Below are 10,526 nucleotides of genomic sequence, written 5' to 3'. Positions count from 1 at the left end.
TAGCTTGTGGGTGTATGCAAGAGGAATGGTATCCTCAGCTCTGCGGGCCATTCTTATGACCCTCGGGCTGTATGCAGGGGACTGGCCAGGCGCCTGGTAGGCCAGGACAGGCGTTTACTCGGCTGCCACAGGCTGGGGGGTCTCCCGCCCACTCTCAGCAGACCCCTCCAGTCCATTCTGCTCTGACCCCGGCTCAGGGTTCTCCAGAGCGTGCCGGGTGTCGGCTTGCCACAGTTGCACCAGGTCCGTGGGGGTCTTTCCTGCCTGCGGGAACCAAGAGGAAATCTGGTCACTGTTGAGAAGTCTGTCCCAGAAGGTGCCTCACCTATACCAGTGGCCTCCATCTGGGAGCAACTGGCAATGTCTGGAGGCATCTTTGGTTATGACAACTTGGGGGTCGGGGGTACTTCTGGCATCTTGAGTAGAGGCCAGGGATGCTGCTCAAACATTCTATAATGCTCAGGACTCCCTCCACCACAGAAAATTTTCATTTCAAAATGTGAGTAATGCCCAGGTTAAGTCCTCATTTACACCGTCCTCTCATCTTCCTGATTTTCCCGCTACCCCCTCAACCTTCCTCTTTTCTTTCATACAGCTAGCTTATTTTTTTTTTTTAAAATGAAGTATAGTTGATATAAAATATTACATAAGTTACAGGTGTACAATATCGTGATTCACAATTTTAAAGGTTATACCCCACTTATAATTATTATAAAATATTGGTTATATTCCCTGTGTTTTACAATATCCTCGTAGCTTATTTTATACATAATAGTTGGTACCTCTAAATCTCCTACCCTTATGTTGCACTGCCCCCCCTCCTACCAGCCTTTCTTGAGTCACAGTGCCCCCTTACTCAATTCTCCTCCATTTTGTGATTGCTCTAGGCTCCAGAGAAGACCTTGGATGAGGGGACATAGGATCCTAAAGAAACCAGGGGACCACAGGAGCCAATACAGGGTGCTAGGAGTGATTGTACCAAGTGCTTAGCTTCCTTTCAGCTCTGTTTCTCCACAACTCTGGCCTCGCTGAGCCTGGACTTTAGGACCCCCTGTGTTCTATTTGGGGGCCTTTGGGAGGTCCTCTTACCCTCCTGGCTGTTTTCTGCATTTAGATTTTCTGGATGTAGAAAAGCATAGAGAGTTGGGAAACTGGGTGGACCCCAATCCCCAGGGGCCCAGAGAAGCCCTCCACTGTGACTGTCCCGAGAGCAGGCCAGCCAAGTCTTGCTCAGTTCTGTCTTTCCTCCAAGTGCCTGGCACAGGGCCTGGGAGACCAGTGCACCCTGTTTACTGAATCAGGGAAGGAGGGAACTTACCAGGTTCTTGCTCATCATGTCAGCCCCATGCAGGAGCAGCAGTTTGATGATTTTGTAGCGATTGAGCCTCACAGCATCATGCAGGGCACTGTCCCCTTCCTAGAACCAGTATGACACTCAGCATGGTCCACAGGAGCATGTGGGAGCCCTCAGCGGGCACAGGGAGACCCCTGCAGCAGGGCTGGGCAGGAGGGAACCCAGACACTCACTCTGTCTTTGGCATTGATGTCCAGGCCCAGGGATAGAAAGTGTTCCACGATCTCCACCTGCCCCGTCCGGACTGCCACATGCAGAGGGGTGCTCAGCAGCTGGGTGGGAGGAAGCAGAAAATGCTGGCTGAAGGGACCTGGGCTCTGGTGCCTCTGAGGGTGGAGGGGCTGTCAACTCCAGCCTTCTCCCAAGGAAGGGGAGGGAACTCTAATTTCCCATCATCCTATCTGATGATCTAACTCTAAGGCATTACCTGCCACCTCCTCTGGGATGCCTTCTATGATTCCCCTCTCACTCAGATGTGAGCAACTGCTCACTCCTCTGCCCTTTAAAAATAATTATAATAGATGCCATTTATCAAGAGATGACTATGTGATGTACACAGCAAAAGCTTATAAAACATCAGTCTTATGTTAAATAAATAATTACTTGACATACATTTCCCCATCCAATACATACAAGAACTCTGCAAAGATGTTTCATAGATGAGAATCAGAGGCTCAGAGGCCATCACCTGTTCAAGGTTACATACAAAGGATTGAGTGAATTCAAAAATGGTGAATGGATAAAAAAGTGAACAGATGAATGAATCAATGGAGGGATGGATGGATGGATAGACAAATAGAAGGATAATGAAGGATTGCATGGGTGAACAAATCCTGCATCTTTTGGGTGGTCCCAAAGTCACCAAGATAGTGTATTTCCTCTGCTCTTCCTGCTTCCATTCCCAGATGGTGGTCTCCAACGATCTGACACTGATGGCAAGACCTATCCGCAGGCTCTGAGGCACCCCAGAAACCAGGCTAGCTCACTAGCCACCTGCTTTCTGCTTTTCTGCCCTCTGCTTCCTTCCCCTCCACTCTGCCACCCCAACATCTGTGAGCATTATTGCCTCACCTTATCCCTCACATTGCTGTCTGCTCCTCGGCTCTGCAGGAGTCTCACCACCTCCAAGTGGCCCCCACGACAGGCCCAGTGCATGGCTGTGCAGTCCAGCTAGGAAGGAAGAGTGAAGCCTCATTGCAGAGCTTCAAGGAAGAGTGTGCCTTTGGGGAAATGACCCCAGCCAAGAGGGCAGGGAGATATCCAGGGGAAGGGTTCAAGGAAGGACAATGACACTCCAGTGGCTGGGCAATGGGTGGAGTGGAGCCGGAGAACCCTTGGGGTCCATTAGTCCAAGCCAGATTTACAGACAAGGCTTGCGGAGGGTGTGGTGCCCACACAAGTTCACACAACACACTAGCGGTGGGGCCTGGCCCCGGAGGCAGTTTGTTTATGTCCCAGGTGGGAGGTCTGCAGGGACAGGGAGTCTATTAGTGCTGGACCCACCTCCTGCCCCTCACCTAACACCTGCCCTCTTGCTCACCCGGTCCTGGAAATCCACAGTGGCCCCACTCTCCAGAAGCTTCTCAAGGATCTCCATGTGGCCCTCCAGGGAAGCTCGGTGCAAGGCAGTCCGGCGGAACTGTCCCCAGAGAAACAGTCAGGGCCCCAGCCTGACCCCATCATCCACCCAGATTGAGACCAGGGCTTATCCCAGCCCAATTCTGACCCCTGTGCTGGATCCCCATATGGTCCACATTCTGCCAGATCCTTCATGCTCTGTGGGGACCAGCCTTGGAGGCCTCCTATGCACTGGGGACCTTCTCACTGGCCCCCAAGCACACAAGCTGAACCAGGGCATGGTGCAGGTGGGATTCCAGCCCAGTTCTTCTGGTCTTCGACTCTGTATTTGATTCCATCCTCTTTCCCCCCTAAATATCCAGGTATGTATTACTCTGGAGGTGGTTCTCCACCACCAGCTGGAAAGGGTCTCCTTAGAGACCTGTGTGGGGAAGGGAAGGGGGCATCCCAAATCTTCTGAGGGGCCCCCTCTCAAAGGGGGCCTGTTCTCAACCGATGCCTGTTCTCAATTCACAAGGCACAGCTCTTGCGTGTGCCAGCCAGAGGAGGCTGGCACAGGTACAGGGCCCGGAAAGACCATCACCTGATCGCAGGTGTCAGGGGAACCCCCATCCGCCAGGAACTTCTCGATGGCCTTCATCTTCCCCTCCACCGCAGCTTTCAGGAATGTCTCCTCATCCACAGGGCCCGTCTGGAGGGCAAGAATGCAGTCATGGGGGGCCGCCCCGAGGTGATCCGCGCCATCCTCCCCTCCCCCGACTCCCCCTGCCCACACAGGCGTCCTCCCTAGGATGCTTACGATCTCCTCCGGCTCCGGAGGTGGCTCCTGGGAGGCGGCCAGGGCTTCCCGCTTCTTCTGCTTGCGTTTTTTCCGCAGCTGGATGAGGTTCTGGATGCCGCCCACGTCGATGATCTCCCTCCGCAGGTCTAGAGATGTCTTCCGCACACGCTCTTGGCCCTGCGTGGGGAAAGCCCATCAACCCCGCACTTGGGCGTGGAGTGTGGGGCTTGGGGCCCTCTGAGCTGAGCTGGAGGTGTAGGACAGGGAGCTCCTCTCAAGGAAGAAAGAATCCAGGTCTAACTCTGCCGCCCAGGACTAGGTGAAGCCAATGAAACTGACACAGATACCTCAGATTGGGGGACCAGGCAGGCCTGAGGGGGCTGCCTGGGAGTTGCCCAGTTTCAAGGCTCCACATAGGGTGAGGGGGGGTGATGAGGCAATCTCAAGGGCAGTTCTTAACCCAGGTCTCCAGAACCAGCTCCTGATTCTCATTTTTCCGTGCAATTCTCCGCCTCTCTCCCTCCCTCCATCCCTCTCTCCCTTCATAAAAATAATACAAAAACATGAAAGCTCTTCCCTCCCAGAGGTAACCTCTATCACAGCTCAGTTGATGCCCTTTCAGAGGGGATCATCCCCCACGTCGTGGTCAGGAAACTGCTTTTCTCTGAACAGCATGGAGATCTCTCCCGTCAGCACACACAGCCTCCTCCCCACATCCCATTAGCACCTGCATCACGCCCTGTTGTAGGGCTGCCCCATCAGGGCCGCTTCCAAAATGAGTCCCCTGGGATCTTGGACACCTGCAGATTCTGACTCAGAAGGTATGCAGAGGAAAACTTTTACCCCCCACCACCCTCCCCCACCCGCCCTTTTTCACTTCTAAGTTCTTCCGCTGGCCTAATAATTAAATTGATGTAAGACTGATTAATAGGAGAAACAAATTTAATTTCATGTGTATGGTAGTCCATAAAAATATGAGACTCGAAGAAGTGATGAAGCAGGCAGCTTTTATACCTTTTAGACAAGGAAACAATAAATTTGTGAAGCACTGAAAAGCCAAAGGAGTTTGGATATGGAGGAGCTAATTAGTGAAGAAACAACAAGGTTTGTTTATATAGCCTTCTCAACCCTGAATTCCCGATATCTGGTGATAAGGAAGCTCTCTACTTTCCTGATAGAGGGAGGCTAACTTCACATGGGAGATTTATCTCCTACTTTCTGGGAAGCAAAGGAGGGTCAGTGTATTCTTCTTGCACTGGCTTTTTCCCAAGTGACTTTAATTTAAAATAATCAGTAAGCCAAAGTGGTATATTTGGGGGTGGCATATTCCCCTTCACAAGTGTGGGGTAGGGCCAGGAGGCTGCATCGCTCACACCTCCCAGCAGTGCTGAGCTGCAGGCTCATGGACTATACTAGGAGGCGCAAGACTGTAACTGCCTGGCCTGTCTGCTGAGGGTGGATTCTGGCTTCTCCTAGCACTTACCTTAACCTTTTGTAAGGACGGACTCTCAGGCCTGTGGTGCTTCTCATCCTCCAACACCAGCATCTCCATGGGCAACTTCTGATGGGTGGTTCCTCGGAGTTTCTGGGCAACCAGGGAGAAGACAGGTTCCGGGATCTGCCTGCTATGCCTAGAGGACCTGACAGCCTCCCCCACAACTAATTCAAGGACACCCCCAAAAGTCTTCCTCCTGTGTGACCTCACAGCCCTTCACCTGCTCCACTCCTGTCTGGTCCAGGAGAGGCCCAGGTCAGAGCTGCGCTCCCCACCTCAGAGCTGGGCTCCCCAACTCAGCCTCAACCCCAAATCCAGTTCAAACACCTGCCTATTGACAGCCCTGGGTCTCCAGAAAAATAGGACTAAGGGCTAGCATAATGAATTTTCATGAAATTAAATATATTCAATTTTTATAAGCAATGAGGTCTTTTGGGGGGTTAGGTTTAGGGGCATTTAAAATTCACTGATAAAATAATTGTGATAAATGATAAATATTTTTTAATGGGCTTACTTGACAATATAAAATTTTGGGAACTCTGTCAGTTACCAACTTCTTTCCCTCAGATTTTACTGATCTGTGAAATCCTAGGGCATGGAAACGATTGCTCTCAAGGAATCTGAGGGGTGGGACCTGCAGCTCTCCAGCTCTCAGCTTGAAGTGAACTCTAAGTATTAACCTCAGATGTGGGTTAGTTGCTCAGTCATGTCCTACTCTTTGTGACCCCATGGACTATAGCCTGCCAGGCTCCTCTGTCCATGGGATTCTCCAGGCAAGAATTCTGGAGTGGATTGCCATTCCTTTCTCTAGGGGATCTTCCTGACCCAGGGATCGAACTCCAGTCTCCTGCATTGCAGGCGGATTCTTTACCATCTGAGCCACCAGGGAAGCCCCCAAGTGTTAACCTTCTCGTTGTAATAATACAGGGGGGAAACTCTGTCAAGGTCTCCTCCCAACTTGTAGCTCCAACTTGCCTGGACTACTTCCTTGTCGCCACCTCCTCTTTTCTAAAGAAAAACACTCTTTGTGAAGTGTGGCCCCTCCATCTCTGAAGCCCCCCCTTGCCAGGATATTCACTCAGGCTGGAGGGTGCTGAGTCTAGATGGCAACGGGGAGGAATGACTCCCTCTTCTAAAGTTCTCAGCTGCCTTTTGCACTCCAAGGGTTGTACTCGTCAAGGGTCATTTGAGGGCTGATTTTCCAGGGCTTTTTTTCAGATGTTCTGTAGTCCACTGGGCCTCCCTTCCATATGAAGTTTACATGGTTTGAGGTCGCCTCAGGGCTGGCCTTGCCTGAAACATTGCATCTTTACCAGGGGACAAGGGATCGTCTAGGGCTTCAGCTACTACTGCATGTGGGATCTTGGCTGGCCCCTGGAGCATCTAGAGGATGGGTTGGTCGTAATCATCTTGGCAACCCCAGCACCTGTGACAGAGGCTAGCACACAGTAGGTGCTCAGCAAGTTTTTGGAGAGTAAATGAATGAATGAGTTCATGGATGATGTCAGGCAGGCTCAGCAGCTCTGCACAGCTCCAAGTCTTCAGTGATGACCTAGCCCAGTAAACCCCCCACCAAAGAGCCCAAGTCCCTGGGCTGGTCTCTGAGGTCCTCCTTCCTCACCCACCCCAAGAAAGGGGTACAGGCTGGACATGAGGCTCTGCTCTAAGAATGCTGCTGGGCTGGGGCCTGGGGGGGACAGCTGGGTCTCTACTGCTCACCCGTGTCTTACTCAGACTCCATAGCCCCTCGCTTCGGATTTGTCTCTGTGGACTGGCATGCAGCAGGTACTCAAGAAATGTTTCCTGAATTGGGTGTTCGTTGATGAAACGCAACACAACAAAACTTCCACCTTACTTCATAGACGGTTGCATGGATGAAATGAGAGAATGCCTGTCCGCTTGTAGCACAGTGCCTGGCACGAAGGAGGCATTGGTGGCGAGGCTGGCTCTGTGGGCACGCAGGGTCCTGACAGTCTTGCTGCTATATTTATTGGATGAATGAATGGATGAGGACTGCTCCCTGTCCTCTTGCTGAAGATCTCTGTGTCCAGTGGCAGCATTCCAGAAATGGGCCAGCAGCATGACTCACCTGCCTGGCCCTGGTGCTCATGCCCTTGTGGGGGTGAGAAATGGCATTCCTGGAGATCCAGGGATGCCCCGACTGGGACTCACTGGGCTCAGTCCAAGCTCTTCTGAGACAAACCTGTCCTCCGTTCCCTAGGCCTCTTGTCTTCTTCCACCGGAGTCCTGACCCTCCCCTCTTCCTCACTCCCATTCACTTTTCCTTTTATGAATGAAGTCTGTAGGAGACGCTGGAGACCCAGGTTCAATTCCTGGCTTGGGAAGATCCCCTGGAGGAGGAAATGGCAACCCACTCCAGTATTCCTGCCTGGGAAATTCCATGGACAGAGGAGCCTGGCGGGCTACAGTCCATGGGGTCTCAAAGAGTCAGACATGACTGAGCAGCTGAGCGCGCACACACACACACACACACACACACACACACACACACACACACACACAATCTCTAAACGAATTTAACTCCTCCCTCCCATTCCTGCTAGGGCTAGTCTCTCCCCCTCCCAGTTCTTCTCAGGGCCGTCAGAGATGCCTTCCTAAAACAGGTCAGATGGCACCATTGTGCCTCCCTCAACACGCAGTGACTTCCCACTGCCACAGAGTATCTTTCATGTGGCCCTTGCCCGCTGGTTTGTGCCCTGCCCGCCTTCCCAGCCTCAGTCCATAATGCCAGACACCCTCCTGACAGTCACATTTCCACACCTGGAAATTAGCACCTGCCATTTCCTTAGCCTGGAATACCCTCCCCATCCTGATCACCACTCGCCATCATTGAAGGCCTGACTCAGTGCCCTCCTGTCCACAGAGAAGTCCTCAAGAGGGTCTGTGGGCAACGTGATCACCCACGTTTTGTGCTCCTTCATTCTGAGTTACGCCTCTATTTCACCCTCTCTCCACTCTGCCTTGTTTCCGGGTTGACTGTGCACCTGACAAATGTCAGCTAAAATGAACACAGGGTTGGTAAGGGAGAGGCAGGGGCTGACCTTACTGAGCCCCTCATTCCTCCCAGCATCAGGCACTTGGCAGAGAAACTCCAAGTCAAATATTTGTTTCCATCAAATGAACAGGGGGACCAGACCACACCCTCCTCCCTTGCTTCTTTATTCCACAGAAGATGCAACTGTCCAGAGCCCTGTGCTCAGAGGCCTCCCCTGGTGTGGCTGATGGTCCTAGAAAACCCATGTTTCCTTTGCCAGCATCCCTTCCTCACTCTGCTCCCAGGCTTTATCCTTCTTCAGGGAACAAACACTGGAGTTTCTTTTATCCCAGCCTCCCACCCAGCAGCAGGGGGATCTTGGGGCCCCGCACTCCCAGGCCACATCCTGGCTGTCCTGCTGTGTAGCTTAGCCCATCTTCTCAAGGCCCAAGTGAGCAGACAGGGTCTCGGGGAACCCAGCTTGGCTTGCCTCTTGTCTCTCAAGATCTGGGGGCTAAAGCCTTCATATCCCACGACCAATAGCCCCCTCTCAGGAGCACCCTGGAATAGCACCAGCTGGGCTCTTGAGGACACCTGTCTTCCTTCCTGCCAGGTATGGCAGCCGGGTTCTGCCTTCCCTTGACAGCAAAGCTGGGTGTCCCCAGAACCCCTTGGGCCCCCACCCCAGCCCTACCTCATTCTCCTCCTCCTGTGCCAGCCGCTCCTCAATAAGCGCCGTGGCCCGCTGCACCTCCTCAGAGTCCGCCATGGTGCCGTCGCAACCCGCCTCGGCAGGCCCCGGGGGCTTTATATGCCAGGGCCCCCACCCCCGCCCCGCTAGGCGCTTTTGCCATGAGCTCACTGGCCCAATTCTCCACCTGCCTCCCCCACCTGTCACCTTCACCCCAGGCAGCCTCAGGGCGCAGGGGGAAGGATGGGACAGTTGCAACACCTAGCCCCTGGCCTATTAGAATTGGAGGGCCCAGTGTCTTGAGAGTGGCAATTGCAGGAAGGAGCCTGCCCGGCGCCTGTCCGAGTGCTTAGGCCCAACTGGGCCCCAGCCAGGGCAGCCGGGCCGCTCCAAGGACCCGCTGGCTGCTCTTAGCCCTGAGGGCAGTGCCACCTGCTGGATGCCTAGAAATCCTGCCCAGCCAGTGCCAGTGTGGGGACCCAAAAGCCAAATGTGGAAACCCAAGACAGGCCTGCATTCCCAGGCTGTCCATAGAACAGGCTCGCTGGCTCTGGGGAGGTGCAGACGCTGTTTCCTCTGTGCTGCAGTGCTGGATGGGGGGTGGGGAGAAGGGCAGTCGCCTCCCTCTGCCTGATCTTCGCGGCTCTGGCATCCCACAGTGCCCCCTAGTGAAGCATCGCTGTATTTGGCTGCAAGTCCATGTAGTGCTTGGGCTCAGTCATGTCCAACTCTTTCCAACCCCATGGACTGTAGCCCGCCCAGTTCCTTTGTCCGTGAAATTTTCGCAGCAAGAATACTGGAGTGGGTTGCCATTTCCTTCTCCAGGGGATCTTCCTGACACAGGGATTGAACCCCCAACTTTTGTGTCTCCTGCAATGGTAGGCAGATTCTTCACCACTGTGCCGCCTGGGAAACCCATGAGTCCCTGACAAACCTCACCCATCTGTCTCAGGGGACCTCTGGGGGACTTACAGAGTCTTGCTTCAAAAGAAGCCACCAAAAGGGCCAGAATGCAGAGCCAAGCCCTGCTGACAAGGACCCCAGCTCTGGCTGATCATCCTTCCCTCTCTGGTTTCCCTGTCAGGACACCCTGACCGGTGGTCATGCTCACTAAGAAAGAAAACTACTCCCAACTGGAGAAAGAGCAGACCTGCTTTGCTGAGCCCCACACCTGGATCTGTGGGAGCAAGCCCTGGGTCACCACAACCCAGGGCTTAAACCCAGGTTTAACCTGCCAGTGAACCAAAGATGCCCTGTGCTTCCGTGACACTCACATGGCTTGCCCTAAGCCAAACAACCTTATCTAAGACGCCCCTCTCTGCTTACCTGCATGCTCTCCCTTAAGGAAGCACAAGACCCGGCTCCTTCTGCCCTCTGCTTCTCTTGGTGGCAAGCCAACACAGGCTCATCATCGGAATGTGTCAGAGATTTCACTGGAATGTCACCGAGGGTACTATCTCCATGACACTGCACATCCCCCAGTCCCAAGGGCCTGGCTCAGGGATTGGAGAGGGAAGCCAGCGCCCTTGAGCTGCGGGGGCAGAGCAGCAGGTAACTACTGCTGCCCGAGGTGCCACCTTGGCTTTCAAAGTGAGTTCACGTCCTTTACCCCACTGAGTCCTGCCAGCAACG

The 10,526-nt window shown here is 53.5% G+C and overlaps 1 protein-coding gene across 1 annotated transcript; it reads right to left on the bottom strand.

Moving 5' to 3' along the window:
* Position 1: 1 nt before the first annotated feature.
* Positions 2-9,072, bottom strand: ANKRD2 (ankyrin repeat domain 2). The gene is given in 10 exon segments (XM_061162311.1): positions 2-264; positions 1,319-1,417; positions 1,528-1,626; positions 2,426-2,524; positions 2,895-2,993; positions 3,516-3,623; positions 3,732-3,890; positions 5,197-5,298; positions 8,898-9,003; positions 9,005-9,072. Coding segments are annotated over 10 exon segments (1,074 nt in total). The 5' UTR covers positions 9,058-9,072; the 3' UTR covers positions 2-114.
* Positions 9,073-10,526: the final 1,454 nt, after the last annotated feature.

Source organism: Dama dama, chromosome 15 (assembly GCF_033118175.1).
Source record: "Dama dama isolate Ldn47 chromosome 15, ASM3311817v1, whole genome shotgun sequence".
NCBI lineage: Eukaryota > Metazoa > Chordata > Mammalia > Artiodactyla > Cervidae > Dama > Dama dama.
This window is presented reverse-complemented; position numbering and strand designations above follow the sequence as displayed.